The sequence below is a fragment of the Notothenia coriiceps genome, unplaced genomic scaffold (genome assembly GCF_000735185.1).
Source record: "Notothenia coriiceps isolate Sejong01 unplaced genomic scaffold, NC01 NC01_scaffold00018841, whole genome shotgun sequence".
Lineage (NCBI taxonomy): Eukaryota > Metazoa > Chordata > Actinopteri > Perciformes > Nototheniidae > Notothenia > Notothenia coriiceps.
Window position 1 is genome coordinate 9,011 of NW_011351542.1, and position 18,435 is coordinate 27,445.

Sequence of the window (18,435 nt, forward strand, 5' to 3'; positions counted from 1 at the left end):
TGTGTGTGTGTGTGTGTGTGTGTGTGTGTGTGTGTGTGTGTGTGTGTGTGTGTGTGTGTGTGTGTGTGTGTGTTGATAAAGCTATGGTCAAGTCTAATCTCACTATGCTGAGTCTTTCCTTTAGCAACATTTGTGTATAGTATTTGTTTACTATTTTAATGCTACATACAGGTGGAGGTTAAACCCTGCAGAGCAAATATTGGTCATTGTGAATCATCACTAATAAAGGACTGGCTTATCTAAAGCCAGTTGAGTAGCACTTGAAATGTTTTAGCTCTATGAAACCTGATGTACTTATATGATTCTGTTTTCTTCAAGTTTGTATTTTGTTGGTCGAACTCACTTATTGTATGTCGCTTTGGATAAAAGCATCAGCTAAATGTAATGGAATCACTTGCCCAATATCTGTGCATGTAAATGGTCTGCAAGGGCTAAATTCCCTGTGTTCCCTCCAGAGAGAGTTTACATACGGATATACACCTGAACATCAGCAGGAGAGCACTCTTTAAAGTAGAGACACTACATACTGATATACACCTGAACATCAGCGGGAGAGGACTCTTTAAAGTAGAGACACTACATACTGATATACACCTGAACATCAGCAGGAGAGGACTCTTTAAAGTAGAGACACTACATACTGATATACACCTTAACATCAGCAGGAGAGAACTTTTTTAAGTAGAGACACTACATACTGATATACACCTGAACATCAGCAGGAGAGGACTCTTTAAAGTAGAGACACTACATACTGATATACACCTGAACATCAGCAGGAGAGGACTCTTTAAAGTAGAGACACTACATACTGATATACACCTGAACATCAGCAGGAGAGGACTCTTTAAAGTAGAGACACTACATACTGATATACACCTGAACATCAGCAGGAGAGGACTCTTTAAAGTAGAGACACTACACACTGATATACACGTAGTTGAAAAATGACAAAGAACAGTTCTCATGCATCCAAAACACAAGCCCCCCAGAGTGCGGTTGTGCAGATCTAATAATATTATCTTTTTATTTCTCAAAAGGCTTTCAGGGAGGTAGAAAATTGCATCCATGCCAATAACACACCTTTGGGTCTCCCTGTGCCGAGGCGCAGAGGAAGGTGCTGTGGAATTGTTATGTAAAGCCATGTCAGATCGCATTGTCTAGGCCACACTTAAAATTGTCAGACAGGACTGAGATGAAGAGGAGGCACAGGAGGAAGAGGAGGGTTATATTTAGAGATGCTACTGTGAATAAAGCATGGAGGAAGAGGAGGCGGAGGGAGGAACCCCTGGCAGCAGAGGAAATGTCATGGTTAGGGTTCAGTGAAGTGGTAAATCAGGAGCATCAGCGTGTCAGGGCGTTTAAGGGTGAGCTGGAGAGGAACAAAGAAACGCTATACGATCAGTTATTGGCCCGGTGAGCAAAGGGAAGGGAAGAGTAATACCTGCACTCTGTCACAGGGACTTAGAGCTCACACAACACATGCAGAGTGCACCAGCCTTTGTGCTGTTGTCCAAACACATCTCACATTCAGGGACAGCTCCTTGAGAGTCGCCCGTAGAGGGATATTCTGTGAGGTAAGCAGAACAGCAAAGCGCAGCACAGCAGTGTCTCCAACAGAAGGCTTTTATTTGATACAATAAAACCAGCGAGCACATAAAAAAATGCAGATGTAAGCCCATAAAGGGCGTCGTAGGCACAAAGACGTGTCAACAGATCTGCATGCATCCATAAGCAAAGCTGGAGCAAGAGACCCCCAGAACCTCGCTTCCTTTGACACACTGCTTTTAGAAATAATTTAAAAGTAAAATATGTCGTCCTCAGTGAAATTCCTTCACTGCTGAGAGCTGAAACAGCGTTACTGAAGCAGCCGCCTCTGACTGATGAAATCTGAAGCCTGATCATGCTCAACAGCAAATTAAATCACACAAACAAACACAAATTAAATCACGATTGTTAACTCATTATACCCGAGGCCACACATTGTTATTCCTGTCAGACAACTTGTTCGAGATGTAAAGGCAGCTTCTTTTGTTTGTTTGTGACTGTCAGTATACTAGTAGAAGAAGAACTATTGTATATTCCGCTAACAGAAAGCTTGAAAGTTTTTCTTTCTCACAACAAAATGGAGCTATTGTGCTCGGCGCCCCGGCTGAGGAAGCCTACCTGCATATCACTTGTTCAGCACTAGACACCACAAATACCAACGTTTGAAACTAAATGGTGTGCAAAGGCTAAAATCCCCGTGTGCCCTCCGGAGGGGGTTTCTCTCCCACACACACCTTGTATGTTTCTCTCACTCTCTAACCTCTATTGTTCCAGTACAAATATGTCAACGCTGCCCTGTCCTTTAAACAGACACAAAGTCATGGTGCCGCTCATCACTCAGAGGACGGCTGCTTCTCGTTTCCTTGAAGGAGGACGGATTACTTTTAACTCGAGAGCCAGCGATGGTTTGTTCCATCTGTCCTCTTTGGGACCAAAATCCTCTAACTAATATGCAATCCCTACATGTAGGCCAATGGATTGTGATAAGCACACTTAGCCAACTGTGAGCACATTTGAGGATGCACGAGAATCTGTGGAAGAGTAAACATTGTTGACTAGTAATGTAATGCACTCAATGCAACAGTATCTTGTTGTTATTTATTTGATTTAAGTATTGCCAGTTCTACAAAACCCATATTTGTACACAAGCTATCTGTCAGTATACACAGCTTTCCACTTTAACAATACTGCACATATTTATTTAGTATTTTGTTATTGTCGTTTTTGGTAATTTTAGTCATGTCATTTGTCCAAATCCTATGAGTATAATACATTTGTTTATAGTATTTTTTAATAGTTATTATTTTGTGGTTGTTCTTCTTACCTTGTATCTTCTTTAACTGTGTTTTTGTATGCACCAAGACACATTCCTCCAACCTAATGTGTCTGATTCTTTCCTTTATGCAGATTCAGAGAGGTTTATCTTCCCAAAACTCTACAGATATATACAAATATTGATGTGTCCGGTTCACAGCAGCATGCAATGTCCCTGTCCAAACTGATGTCCCAAGAGAACATCAGTGTGTTCCTCAGAAAGCCGAGCTGCTGTCAGTCCAACAGAAACACCTGCAGACAGACACATCCATAGAGCCAGTGGAAGTTAGGGAGTACTTTAACTTCTAAATGAAGTGTTGGAAGACACTGACATGTGAAAAGGAGGAAAGAGGATGCTGGGAGATGGAGGATAGCTGACCCTTAGGGGTGTCAAACATACGTGACAACACTTACAAACATACCTGAGGGACAAAACTGGTCTTTAAACCGCAATATTCTCAACTTTGATATCTTTTGTATGTACACATTTTATTTACATGGAGGGAGTAACGACCCGTCCACACAGCAGCTTTAAAAAAATCTTGAAAATCTTGGAGGTGGGCGTGTCGGAAAGCTTGGGGATTTTTTGCGAGCAACGCGACCAACAACCAATCACATGAATCTCCCGCCCCCGACATACAAAGCAAAAAAAACCGGGGATTTTATGCGAGCAATATATATATATATAAACTCCCCAAACAGGCGAAAACCTACCAGTTTCACCCACTGTCTCTGCCACCTCCCTCCATGCCTGGTTCCTCCGGTTTGTATCCCGGTAAATAGTTCTGGTCGTAAAGAACCGGGTGATTTGCTACCGTAATTTCTCGTTTGGAATATGAGGAAATGAACTGCGGTCTGGCTCTCCCAGTTTGCGCGCGGTTGGATTGGCTAGCGCTTGAACTGTCAGATTTGCATAAACGGGATTTGATTGGCTGAGGCTTCCAGCTCAGCTTCAAAAGTTGAACATTGCTCAACTTTTGAATCCTGAAAATCTTCGCTTTGCTTCCCCACAATGCAGTTCGGCGAAAAGCGAGGCAAAGTGACGTCTCCCCCATTCAAAGTGAATGGGCAGAGAAGCGTTGGAAGATTTTTTTAACGCTGCTGTGTAGACGGGCCGTAACTGGACCTTCTTCCTAAACAGTTCCCACTTTAGTGTTGTATGCAGGTGTGATACTACACAGGTGTGGGAATGAATGTCATTTCTAGATCCTGACTTTATCACCAAGTAAAAAACGATATTGCTCAGTTCCAGATACCGGGGACTAAATGTTGTTGTAGTTACTCTGTTGTAAGGCAGATGTGTAAATGGTAAACAAAAACAGTTGCACTTATCTTTCATGAGAAATGTCAGGTTGTTCCTAATGTTTCGTTAAAAGATAGTTCGTTAAATGTGAGCTTTTCAGAATGTATGCAGCAAAACAAAGGGAACCATTTGTAGTTTATTATGATGTTACTGCTCAGACGCTCTGGAGATCAGATTGGTCTGAATGTGGCCCCTGGACTAAAATGAGTTTGAGACCGCTGCTTTAAAACACGAGGTAAACAGTGCAGTGTGGAGAACAGGAACACACAGCAGTAACAGCAGCGTCCCCTCACACCTGCGCAGGGACAGTGTGTGCACGCATGCATGAGAGAGTGTGTGTGCAATTACATTTGTATTACGCGTGTCAATGACAAGATTGCTGTGAGAGTTAATTGAGCCTCGTGGAGGGTTTGAAAATGTAAACGCATAATGTAAAGCACTCTAATATTATTGAAATGCATTAACAATTTCACACGCTGCTTGAAAATGAAGCCCACACACACACACACACACACACACACACACACGGAATTCCCTCACTCAGTGCCTCCTCCTCAAACTTTCTGCGTACCACCCCCCCACCACCACCACACAAACACAAACACACACACACACACATTCTTGACAAATACGTAATGAAAGCACGCTGCAGGAATCTGTAAAGCTACATCACTGACACACCAATCTAAGCTCCTCACAGAGCTGCACAATCTGAGGGAAATAATTCCCACACCTGCAGTAATGCAAATCCCAGCATCCAAACACACACACACAGCTTTGAGCACATCAAAACACTTCCATTGTAATTGTCTTCTCGCACTATTTTATTGTTTTTTGAATGTGTTATATATTATGTTGCATTGTTTGAGATTCCTGGGGACTACTGTAGCTACTGTGCATATCACAATAAAGCCTTTGAATCCACACACACACACACACACACACACACACACACACTTGCACGTGTGTGTGCACCAGAAGGACGTGCACTGCCTCTCTTTCCATCTCACAGTCCAGCAGACAGAAAGTAAATAGCGGTTGCGTTCTGCAGAAAATAAAAACAGATACTTGTGTGATGTTGTTAAAACCCTCGGCTTGTGATGCTGAGAGGAGGCTGAAACTGAGTCACACATACCTCATCTTTCTCCCCCTCTGTGGCTCCTCTTCTCCTCCGCTATTCCTTCACGTTTCCTCCATCCCTCCGGCGTTCATGTTTGCTCTTATCCACTCTGTTTGCAGTCCATCTGTCTCCCCCTTTCCCTCTCCCCCTTTCCTCTCTGCTTTGTATCTTTTTCTTTTTTCTATCTCCCTTCCTCCCGTGGATTCCTGGCGTTCACGTGGGAACCGTTTCAACCATCCTGCTGCCTCGCTGCTGTCTGTAAGTGGAAGTGAATGGACAGGAGGGGGAGCAAGAAGACAAGAGTGAGCAAACAGCCAGTTATCCTCTCACTTCCCCCCGTCTTCCCTCTCTCCCCCTTTCTCTCTGCGTCTCTCCATCATGACCTCCCCTCTGTGTCGCCATGCAAGCCCCTGTATCCTTGTGAGGGAGGGAGGGAGGGAGGGAGTAAGAGGTGGAGCTATAGTGAGTCGGTCTAATTAAAAAGCAGAGTATGTACAGCTGCAGAGAGTGGAGGAGGGAGGGGGGGAAATGGATCCAGGGGGCGGGACTAAGGGACAGAAAGGGGGAGGAAATGAGCGGCGATTGAGAGGGTTACTTTAAAATGTAATCTGTTACCATAACTAGTTACATGTCCAAAAAGGAATAATAAAGGGACTTCAAAAAATGAAATCTAATTATCAAAATACAAAAGTAATCTGATTACCTTCTTTGGATTACCTCAATATCAAATGCAATGCAAATACAAATAAGATAAAATAAATAACAATATGTTTTACTTAAGTGCATTTAACCTCAGGTATCTAAGTGTTGCTATGTTTGCCTTGTAATGAAATGATTTCTTAGAATGCAAATACAAAAAATACACAATAAAAGAAGTAACCAAGATATTTCATATCAGAATCCCTTTATTCGTCCCACAGAGGGGAAATGTGCAGCGTTCCAGCAGAAAGAGCCACAGACAGCTTAGTGTTGCATATCTTACATGCGTTAAAAAAGTACTAAGTTATAATATAATAAACAATATGCTAAAAAAAAAAGAAAACTAAAAAAGTTACATAATTTTCAAAAATACAGATCAAAAACAAATCAAATCTACAAATCAAATCCTGTAGCAGTTCTTAGGATTTAGCAGCCCGGTATATATTACAGTTATTAAAGATGGCATATGTATATAAAGTATATAGCACATGAAGGTATTTAACAGCAGCAAGTTACACAATCTACAAAACACAAGATACACAGTAACAAGGGTTTAGCAGCCAGGTATAAATGACAGTTATTAAATAACTGTCATTTATACCTGGCTGCTAAACCCTTGTTACTGTGTATCTTGTGTTTTGTAGATTGTGTAACTTGCTGCTGTTAAATACCTTCATGTGCTNGTGCACAAACTTATCTCGTGCCCTCATTGGTCATGTGCGCGTTCGTGTGTGTTGGGGGAGGGGCTCTGGAAGGAAGTGGCAGATTTTTTCCGGTTGTGTATTTTCAAATTCTAGCGCACTTGAGCTGGTTTCTCCAAAATTACCTACCCCACCTTTTAAGAGAACATTTCTTATGTCTTTATTAAACAAGAACCACGCATGAAAACACCTTAAAGAGGCCTTAGTCTGCTGTAGTGTTTTATATAGGTTTTAGTGCATGTAAATGGTCTTCTAAGGCTACAATCTCTTTGTTCACTCTAGAGGGAGTTTCTCTACCACACTCTACCTAAAACCCCAAAACTCCTTTTGTTTACTTCAATCAAATAATGACATCACTTTGTAACACTCACGCTCCTATAGAGTGCCACAGTGACGCGTCCTAAAACCCGGAAGCAAGGTAGCATTTTACCACTTCCGGTTCCTTCGACAAAAAACGATCTAATCGATAGGTTTATGATTAGAAAATGATAAAAGTAGGGTAGACATGTGGAGATTACCCGACTGAATAAAACTTGATCCGTCTCTTAAATGCGTCTCAACCACAGACCTTATTTCCAGCTATTTTCCAAAATCCTATGGAGAAATTTTCTTTGGTTTTTGTCGAGGGAACTGGAAGGAGTTTACTTCCGGGTTTTAGGACGCGTCACTTGTGGCACTCTATTGGCTAGCGCTCCAACACATTGTACGTGATAGGCTAAGGGGCGGGACATCTCTAAGTGGTGGACCAATCACAACAGAGTGGGCCAGCTAACCAATCAGAGCAGACTGGGCTCTGGTTTCAGACAGAGGGGAAACAATTTAAAACATAAATAAATCAAAATGTATGTATTTGAAATTCTTGAATGGTTTTAACAGTAACTAATTATATATATACTATGCAATCATATCTTGTTTAATAATTCGACAAGGTTGCAAAATCAGGATCTTTCCGGTATTTAGAAGTGTTTACGTTGAGCGCAGATATTGAGCTCTGACCATTTGCTCGGATCTATAAAGCACAAAACACAATGAAGGAGAAGCAGCATTGTAAATTGAATAACAATCGATAAATCAATTTGTTATTGTCGTCCAGCCTGGACCCAAACCACAGAAACCCCCTAAATGAAAACCCTGATTAATTAAAAGCTTTTTCATTTGCATACGTGCACAACACCTGCATGTTAATTCAGAGCTGTTTAACCTTGCTCTGTTGTCCATGTGTCTCTATTATCCTGCGGCTCACAGTCCCCCCCCCCCATATGGGAGATATCTTTAGAATAACTCTACCTGCCTGTTCCTATCTCCTTCTCCCTCCTTTTCTCCCCCCCTTCACGACCATTCTGCAGTCTCTCCTGCTGACCTTGTTTCCTGTCACCTCACACCACGAGAGACCCGTCATCAGGATACAAAAAAAGAAACTGTATTTAATTACAATTACATCAGAAAGTCATCAGATTACTTTTAAATAAAATATACATTAGATACAGTAACTAGCAGGATGATATATTATAGACATCAGACCCGGCGCCAGAACAAATCTAAAGGGAGGGCATATGATTTTCATGGGAGGGCACACAAAACCGTCATGTGCTTGCGGGCCTGCGGCACAATAACAGCAAGGCCAACAGCATTGCGTAAAGACGCACACTTATCGCAAATTCATACACAAATAAAGGGCAACATAGAAACCACTTTTGAAACATGGTGTGCGTGACAGCACAAACACTGGTAAATCACGAGCAAGGCACACTGGTTGAGGGTGGCAGCTTCCTCATCGCTGCACTCGGAAATAAATAGTAGAGACGGAGACGATGAACTGTTTAGCCCGTGGTTTATTTTCCTATGCACTGCAGGTGCATCCTTTCGCTCAGCCGAGCTAACTTAGAACATTATTTTGGCCAATTCTGCATCTTTGTGCAGCGTATACTCAAACAGCGATAGAAAGAGCCCACTGCCTGACTCGGACATGCTGTGGAGTGAATCGTGGTCACCTCAGAGAGGGAGTTGGTTGACAGCTAAAGAAGCTATAATATCAACGACAGCTGACACGTAATAACGGTTCCGTGCCAGCTGATCTGCACCAAAGTACTAATTTCCTTATTTGTTTCCTCGCGTATCTGTCTCTCTCTCCACAAACTCTCACATGAAATGTGTTCTTTTGATGCGGCATGCCTTAGCAGTCCTTTATCAGTCTGTAATGCGTGTTTCCAGTCGCAAAAACCTTTGACAGTAAAAGCCGCGTCAGATGAAGACGTATTTACTTTAAACTGTCTACAGGGGAAACAAAAGGCTGTGTCTGCTTTTAACGAATACTCAAGCCATGGTCTGTTGTTGTACCATGCAGTGGCAAAAGTGTGCTTCTTTACTGAAAACAATCTCCCTGGATAACGATCCAGTTTCACCTGGTTGGGTTTATTAACCCCAAGATCATTTGGGGCTGTTGTCTTTGAGCGGTTGCTGGCCCAATAGTACCTGTTGATGTGCTGTAAGGTAGCGTCTGTAGTGGAGGCACCGGCACGGAGGAGGAGGAGGAGGATGCTGCTGGCGGGTGTGGTACAGGGTGTGGCGACGCAGGGGCACAAGGAGCTGTGCCTCGGTGGACAGCGTTGGTGGCGGCCGTCTTGATGAGTCAAGGCTTGGGCTCACTAACTCAGCCCCGGGGTTTGCCGAGGTCAAGCTTGTGACATTAAGGCGTGCTGCTGCAACGGCAGGTGCAGGGTCGCCAGCAGCACCATCGGCTGCAGTTCTTTCATCGCTACTTCGTTTTAATAAATCCTTAGACCTTTTAAGCCAATTTCTGATGTCCATTTTGTAATTCAAACAGAAATGGGAGTCTACCGAATGCACAATAAACAAATCCAGAATAGGCGGCAGAGTGTGACGCTGTGATTGGTCTAAATGTAGACGAATCACAAATCACAACAGACACATGCATTTATTTGACGTAGCCTGCAATTTTTTTTTTTTTACTATCCGACATCACATACATGGTGGCATACAAGTTCACAGTTTATTTATAATAAAAAATATTAAAAATGTTTTTTAAATGTTATAAATAATAAAAAATGGTGTTTAATGGGGGAGGGCAGGAATGTCAAATCTTACGTCTACATGTTACGTCTTATTTGTGTCTCCATGCACTGTTAAGTGTTTTATGTTAAATGTTACACTCGGCTGGCCAACATGACCAGAAGTTACTAAGCGATCATCATTGTAATAACCATTCTACAGATGTAGCACTCCAGATAGGACTCACACGGGTGTATCCCAGTCAAAAACCCAGCAGATGCCAGTGGCTGGGGGTGTTGCCAAATTGCTAGAGGGCGTTGCCAAAGTTCTCCATTTGTTCAATTACAGGATTTAACCATGAGATGGCGCTTCATTCACAAATACACAAAGACAACTGGGTATTGTGGAACTTAGTCTGTTTGCAATGTTTGCAGCTCTGCAGTTGTGTTTGCTGAATACTGTAGCATTTCATCACTTATTTGTTATGGTTTTCACAGGCTACTATAATGAAAAAATATCAATATTTTTTAGATCAAATAAAGTATATAGTTTGCTTTATACAGTATATTTTTTGTAATATTGTTGGGGTGTTTTTACACAGTACAGTAGATTGAAGTACATCTATATATACATTAAGATAAGATAAGATAAGATGGACCTTTATTAATCCCCGTGGGGAAATTCAGTAGTTCAAACAGCAACAGGGTAAGATTGAAAAACAGGATAGCACAGATTCACACAGGTTAATANCTTTTATTATGGCCACCCTAAGGCACACCTGTGAAATAATCATGCTGTCTAATCAGCATCTTGATATGCCACACCTGTGAGGTGGGATGGATTTTCTCGGCAAAGGAGAAGTGCTCACCATCACAGATTTTTTCAGATTTGTGAACAATATTTTAGAGAAATGGTTATTTTGTGTTTATAGAAAATGTTTTAGATCTTTGAGTTCATCTCATGAAAAATGGGAGCAAAAACAAAAGTGTTGCGTTTATATTTTTGTTCAGTGTAGGTTGAGGCTAAATGAATAGTGTGCGCACAGAGAGTTCATTCTATAAACTGGTCTTAAAGGATACTTAAACGAGAAAACAGAGGGTTCTCAGAGAAACCATATTGTATTCCTTATTGTTTTACCCTTTTTTATTGTATGTTAAAGGGTCCATGTTATGCTCATTTTCAGGTGTATATCAGTATGTAGTGTCTCTACTGTGACATGTCTCCATGCTTTAATATTCAAAAAGCTCTTTATTTTTCTCATACTGCCTGTGCTGCGGCACCTCTTTTCACCCTCTGTCTGAAACCAGAGCCCAGTCTGCTCTGATTGGTTAGCTGGCCGGCTCTATTGTGATTGGTCCACCACTTAGAGATGTCCCGCCCCTTAGCCTATCACGTACAATGTGTTGGAGCGCTAGCCAATAGAAGCACAAGTATTACATGATGTCACTATGTCAAGGAAGTAAACAAAGGAGTTCAATCAATGCGGGTGACATTTGGGATTTTAGCCTTTGCAAACCATTTACATGCACACAAACCTATATAACACACTGCAGGAAAGGAAAAACACATAATAGGGACCCTTAAAATCTTGCCTCTTCTCTCCCTTTGTCCTGCAGTGACTCCCTGTCTGTCCCCCGCCTGTCAGTGGGCCTCGGCCCGTCTGTCCTCCTCTGCTGATCCCTTCACGCAGCCCTGCGACTACTTCCTGTCCAGCTGTGGGTCTGACAGACTGTCACCAGGCGGCAGGGGGAGGCTGAGGGGTCAGGGCATCCCCGGACATCCACAGAACCCCAAGGAGGAGACAGCATGGACAAAGAGGAGAGGACAGAGTGCAGAGAGAGACAGCAGAGGACTGAGAGAGGAGGAAACCCTGGACAGAAAGACTGTGCTGCTGCAGTATCTCAGGGGGATTCTGGGTAGGAGCCTGCACTTAAAACGTCCCACCATTTCTGTATGAGGAGGTATATTCATATCAAGGTATGGTCTGAATCCATTTCTTTATGTCTGTTTGTCAGAATCGAACCACAGTGCAGGCAGTGCAGCCGAGCAGAAGGCCCGAGGATTCTTCCACTCCTGCCTGGACAACAGATCCATAGAGACAGCTGGAGCAGAGCCCTTCCTCACGCTCATTCAGAAAGTGAGATAACTATATTTTCTTAAATAAGTACTTTACCTCCAAAATGAGTATTTGGATATGAACTACCTGCCCAGTGTGAGCTTTAGTTTGGGAAGAAAGGTTTGTGTTTCTTGCATGAATGAATGCTAAATGAAGGATCACAAGTCTTGATGGATTGAAGTAAAATGATGTCCTGCATTAAACAAAAGAAAATCTATATCAAAACACCAGTTTAAAAACACTCAAACAACGTATGCAGTCAAATCCAAGTCTCATGTATCCAGCTGTATGTTCTCTTCCCCTTACTCGTGTTTTAATAGTAATGTTTTAGTAAAAATGCATGTTAGGAAGGAGGTAGCGTACAACTGGATAGCCTACTTTTTCGTTTTGGCCCAACTCATTTTTCTGAAAGATTCCGTTTTCTCACCCTGACCTCCCACGTGACACAGGGGGAGTCATTGATTTACAAATGATCCAATTGGGGGTTGGAATAAACTATTAAAATGTGAGCCTACATCCTGTGGGGGAAACTTCTGAAGCAATTGGAAACTGGACTCAGAGAGGCACGAGGAGAGCTGGAGCTTTGATGGCAAATACTGGTGGTTTATTTGGAGTTACGGCCGGAGAATTCACAAGACAGGTGGTGTGTCACGAGTTGACCACACGGTTGCCAAACCAAATCTGAAAAACTCTTCTGCAGCTCGAGGTTTTATCTAGTTCCGAGTGTAATAATCAACATTCTTTATCAGTGAGACCAAACAAATATGGACCCTGAATCTAACTAGAGCTCTCGTCCATAGGAAAGAATGCGCGCCAGGGAACCTTCGTCCCTGAACAGTAAACTACCTCATGGCGGCTTGTGCTCTGTCATAGACTGGCAACAACAATGCGCCCAAGCTGTTCCTCCTTAAGAGAGATAGCAGCAATACCCAAGGCCATAGACCTATGCCATGGGAAAGGAGACAGTGAGAGGAGAAAATCATGAACTGGGTCGAAGGTTGAATACCTAAGCAAATTATTCCCTAACAATTAAGGCCGAAAGATGTGTTCCATGGTTGGTTGACTGAGATAATATTCCCTCAGAGTTTTCGTTGGCTTTTTCCAGAGCTTTCTCCACATTTCACTGTCTTCACTAGCAAATTGAGTTTGCTCTCCTCAAGTAAATTACATTTGGTGATAAAGGCCATGATATGGGAATTAAAGTATGGGAAAAAAGCTGGTGAGTGGAACTTTAGATAAGTATTATTAACAGTATTTAAGACTTTTTTGTTGAAGCAACACATAGATGCATGAGGCAGTGCTGGACTTGCTCTTATTTCAAATGTGAATGTTCTATTTTACTGGTGGACGATGGCTTCTGGGAGGGAGAGCTGAACGGGCGGGTCGGGGTTTTCCCATCGTTGGTGGTAGAGCTGCTCCACGATGAAAGAGAGGAGGAGGATAAGGAGGAAGAGGTGAGACTACTGTGTTCTCTGTGGTCGCAGAGAATAGCTGAAACTCATCTGACAGTGTATATTTAATTTCTGACTGTCTCCCTCTTTATTCTCCTCCAGTCTCTCCTCACCCCAACCATGCCTCCCTTCTCCCCCTCCAGCCCGAGCCCCACTAACCCTGGCTGTAGCTCAGCCCTTAGTGCTACCCCCCCTAGCTGTGAGGAGGACACACAGCAGGTCTTTGCAGACAACACAGCAGGTGAGTCAAACATTGGAACAGCTAGAGAACAGTTGTGTATTTTCCTCACCTTCAATTCTGATTTCAGTTTTCCCTAAATGAATGGATGGTAATGGTTGTCAGTGTCTTTTATCCGTCAGAGCCTGAAGGCAGCAGCCACAGCTCTCCACACTTCTCCAGCGGCCGGCTAAGACCAGTATGCACCTGTAAAAAAGAGTTCTCCATATTTGCTGGTTATAATTGTAGAAATGGTGATAGTCAACTCTTCCTCTCTTCCCTATTTACTGTTCTAGTGTCGAGCGCCTCCTCCTCCTCCAACACACAAGCGTTCTCCTCAGCTCTGAGACTGTGTGTTCACAGGAATACAGGACGTGTGAGGACCAGAAGAAATCTGTAATTGTGACTTTATTGTAGCATCTAACAAAAACTGTCATTTGTTTGCTTGTATTTGTGAGTATTTATCAGTGGTAAGGAACTTAAAGCAGGAAGACGTGTCACCTCAATGTGAGCAGCAACAATAAGCTGTTAGAAGTCTTGCTTTAAGAATGTAACTGAGTATTAACATCAAAGTATACACAATAATTGTATTTTGTATTAAATTAATTTATGCATTAATGTGTTCATTACTTTAATGTTACAGTCGGACAACAACATGTACTGCTTGTGAATTTTACCAAAGGATCTATAATGTTTATCTTTATCTATATGAACAAGATGTATTATTATTTGATTATATCTTGTATATGATCATTTTTTAAATAATAATTTGATCATTTGAATTTACATTTTCATAGTCCCTTAAGTTATCAGGTTAATGTATTGCATTGAAAAGTAAAATATTTGATTTGTGTAGGAGTAGAAAAATAAAGTACAGTACTTGAGTAAATGTTGCCACTGCAAATATGTTCCCCAACAACCAATTTGACAGTGATGTAATGCCAACATCTCAGTAGAATTATGTTTTCTTTTCAATTTAGTAGATGGGAAGCAAAATAAATGAATATTAACATGAATGCACGTGCTAAAGGTCCAGGGGTCTGCAGCAAAGCCTTATGCAACAATGTGAAAAAGTGCATTTCAAACTTTCAAAAATGAATTAAACAATATTAGAAGTTGCTAATGTTTCTCAATGGTGCACTAATGATAGTATAGTTCTGAAAATATGTTGGGTACACAAATTACACCATAATACCTTATTTATTTTACAGAAAATTGCAGAATAATATGTTCTATTACATTCTGCAAGTAGTGATTTACAGTACAAGTTATAATCCAAAACACTGGGTAGTGTACAGTATAGCATGAGAGTATATGTTATTATGTGACTGCAGGGGCATCCAAACATGAGATATAAGTATTATTTTGAATCTTATCAAATTGAACCATTTTGTTGTTGGCAACATTATTTTCAATATGTAGGACTGTTTTGTACTGGTTTTTAATATCATATATTTAATTAAAGTAATTGTGTTGTGCTTTACTCCAATGGTATGAGAGGAAGTGTGATCGTTGACTGAGCTCAACAAGGACACAGCGCTCAGGTTTGAAAAGCATAGTTCTGGTATTTATTTCATTAGAGTACAATATGATACATCTGCATATTTACAAGTCATCACCAGCATGTGTAGAACACTGTACATATGTGCCAGGTCCTGCTAGAGAGGATACATTAAACATCATCAATCTGAGGATCTAAAGCGAGAATAATATGTGTTGAGCTGTTGATATGAGGACTTCTGTAGCTGCTGGTCTGTGTAATGACTCACATTTCCACATTTTTGTAATTGTCTTTTTGTAATATTGTTTTAAAATCCGAAGGCCACAAAATGGCCAGCTGACCAAAATGTATTTTTTTATGGTCCCATTATTAAAACCATGTTTATTTGCATGTGTTGACCTAAAGTTAAAATGAAGATCCAAGCAACCGATGGTACACGGTAAAGAAAAGCAACATAATCCACACATTAAGACTGCTGCTGGTGTGTGAAATCATGTCCTGCTCGACACTTCATTCTGTTTATAGTTTCATAATAATATTTTAGCCACATTCGATCTCCGTTGTTTTACCATAAAGCCTTCTGATCAAATTTGCTTTGTAAATTAACTAGCCTCTGAATCTAGATCTGTGTTGCACCATTCTCACATATTCATATATACATCATTTTATATTTGCAATAAAATGCACACAGAGGATGCATTTAGCCACTGTTTATAGTGCATAGTTAAAAAACAAAAAAAACATGGCCCTCTTATGCAGATTTATATTTAGCATGTTTCAACTAGATATGATATTGTATAAATGATTTTCCTACAGGTTAATGCATGAGCACTGTTGGAAAGATACACAACAGCTTGTCAGAATAGAATAAATATGTGGATGGTGACGCAGTTTAACTGCATCTATGAAAGTTGATGGATGTGTGAGGTGTTGATGTTACAAACATGAATAAATCATAAAAGGATCTTCATTTACTGCAGAGGCCTGGATAACGATAATGTATATCCAACTTAATGGTATTTTAGACGTATTGGAAGGAGACATCCTGATCATATGTCAAAGGTCACATGGTCAAAGAGTAGATGGAAGATATGGAAATGTGGACATACAGCGAGAGGAAAGCAGACGTCAGGCGTTCTGGTTAATTTCCTATAAAGGACAGGTAAGAAGCCAAATTATGTTTAATTTACTATTTTATCCTCACAGATGTCCTGATGATTTCACTCATTCTACCAAAACAAAACAAATGTAATCAAGTTTGTAAAAACTGCAATTGCTCTTAAATGTTGCACTCTGAACCAAATATTTACATTATTGCTGCAAGCTAAATCACGGTCTGGTTACTGTAGTAGTCTTTATTTATGAAGTGAGTACAGGCAGCATGGACGTGTAATAAGAGCTGGATAAACTGTTGCCACTCAGCCTTGCTTCCAATTTGGTGAAATGGCAATTTGCGGTATTAGAGAAAAATCCCCTGATGGCCTGAAAAGTATTCTCCTGACCACCAGGATAAAGAGACGCCTGTGAAAGTGTTGATACGACATCTCGAAATGCCAACAACATTATGACACTTGCTGAGAAAATATATTTCAAAAACCGTGGTGTCAGTTGTGTGCTATGCTATGGGCCGAGCCAGATCTGGTGCACGTAACACTGCTACACGTATCAGTGTGTCACAATGCCAGGAAGTTAACCCTGAATCTAGGAAACTTTTCAGCGGTGATAAATTCCAATCCATTTGAGTTGGCGCCACCTTTTGGTCTGGTATTAGTGATGGGAATTATGGCTCTTGAAGGGAGCCGGATCCTATGGATCCGTTCCTTTCCGAGAGCCGTTAAAAAGAGCCGTTACCAGGATAATGATTGACTGTATTGTCAGAAATCTAAATTTATTCTTAGAAAAATTTATAACTTGCTACATCTCTCAGCCAGCCAAACTACTACTCAAGCAGCATGCGTTATGCCATCATCTATGGCAAATTTGCATTCAGGAAAGCAAGTTCCCGTAAAGGCGAGTGGATTTATGGCAGGCAGTGAACCAACGATAAAAAGAACGGCTCTCACCAAGTACGACTCGGTTCCCTTCATTCGTACCAGAAAGATTGGATTGTTCGCAAACGTAACATCACTATCAGGTATACAGTTCTTATGAGACATCCATGATAGAGACCCAGTAAAGGCGAAAGGTGAAGGTGTGTGTGTGTGTGTGTGTGTGTGTGTGTGTGTGTGTGTGTGTGTGTGTGTGTGTGTGTGTGTGTGTGTGTGTATACATCCCACAACTGTAACTATGCTAGAGACCACAGCTAAACTGCCTGTAACCAAGCAGCTCCAAAGTTTGAATTTGTCTTTTTAATAATGCTCCAGAATAAGGCAGGTATGATGGATATGGGAGTGAGTTCTACCCTATAATTATATACATGATATACCATATCAATGAAGGGTGCTACAGTCGTCAATGTACAATATCGCCTGTCTCTCATCTGATGTAGAGGCTTTAGAAGTTTGACTAAAAAATACAAAACCCACTTTAAAATCCATTATCTTTTCAGTATCACAGCTTTAACGACTGCAGAGTTTATTTTGTGGAAGTTTCATGTCTTTATATTTTGAGATGTTATTTCCAACCCAGTCTCACGGCATTTCGTGTTATAGTCACGACATTTAATCGACTGATTCGTGTTCACCAACACGATTTCCCCCTTTTTTGTGTGTCACACAGAACGATTTAAAAAGCAATGTATATCTATTGGTAGTGTGTTTCGTGCCTGCACCACGTATTTTTGTCCGGTCGGGCCTTGGAAGACTGGAAGCTGTGTGGTTCATAAAAACATGTTCTTACTCAATATCAAGCCACGATTATTGTTTTTAATTTAAATCGTATAATGTCTGACTTTTTTTGCCGTCCATAAGGAAAAGAAATGGGGCTCCGAATACTGAAATATGTATTTTTTAAATCTTTTTTTTCTTCTAATTTGTTATTCTTTTCTAAATAACACATTATTATTTACTCAAGAATAACACACAATTATCCTTGTTTTTATTTATTTGTTAATTTTATAATATCTGGCTTTTTTCTAAATAAAGTCACCGGAAACAGACGTAGGCGATACACACCATGATACACACCCAATGAACTGATCACCCAAGATCCTCAGCTCCATAGTAACCGAGCTTCAACCATTTGAAGCTCGGTTATTGGAGGTTTTAGCCGCAATGCACGTTGGGATATGGTGTCAATGCGATATGAAATAACCATCAACAGAATTGCGTTGCCAGGCAACAGCTTGGGGTGAAAAAAGTATTTCCGGTCTCAAAATTTGCATAGTAATCTGCAGTACTCATCAACTAAAAACATCAGTTTATTCTTGTTAATTACACAACATTGATTGGTTTAAATTTTGTACAATGCTTTTGTGTTTTCTCCCTTCGATTTGGAGAAACAAATAGTTTTTTAGGA

At 41.0% G+C, this 18,435-nt stretch overlaps 2 protein-coding genes across 2 annotated transcripts in view; one reads left to right on the forward strand and one right to left on the reverse strand.

The window, feature by feature from the left end:
• LOC104951259 (protein VPRBP-like) overlaps positions 1 to 9,673 on the reverse strand; it is a 15,869-nt gene extending 6,196 nt beyond the window's left edge. The window contains exons 1-2 of the mRNA XM_010777896.1: positions 9,669 to 9,673; positions 3,602 to 3,605 (exon numbers count right to left, since the gene is read on the reverse strand). The gene's annotated coding sequence lies outside the window, so the exon portion shown is untranslated. The remainder of the gene's footprint in view (positions 1 to 3,601; positions 3,606 to 9,668) is intronic.
• Positions 9,674 to 13,099: 3,426 nt separating this feature from the next.
• On the forward strand, positions 13,100 to 17,651 carry LOC104951260 (FCH and double SH3 domains protein 2-like). Its single transcript, XM_010777897.1, has 4 exons — positions 13,100 to 13,264; positions 13,364 to 13,502; positions 13,622 to 13,677; positions 13,775 to 17,651. Exons 1-4 carry the CDS (start codon positions 13,100 to 13,102, stop codon positions 13,823 to 13,825), a joined length of 411 nt encoding a protein of 136 aa, XP_010776199.1. The 3' UTR covers positions 13,826 to 17,651.
• The last annotated feature ends 784 nt before the right edge of the window (positions 17,652 to 18,435 follow it).

Bases quoted from the DNA above. Each gene is read 5' to 3' on its own strand.
- LOC104951260 (XM_010777897.1), top strand. From the start codon at position 13,100: ATGAGGCAGTGCTGGACTTGCTCTTATTTCAAATGTGAATGTTCTATT. The intron at 13,265-13,363 runs GTGAGACTACTG...ATTCTCCTCCAG, and splicing joins AGGAGGATAAGGAGGAAGAG to TCTCTCCTCACCCCAACCAT. The intron at 13,678-13,774 runs GTATGCACCTGT...TTACTGTTCTAG, and splicing joins CCAGCGGCCGGCTAAGACCA to TGTCGAGCGCCTCCTCCTCC.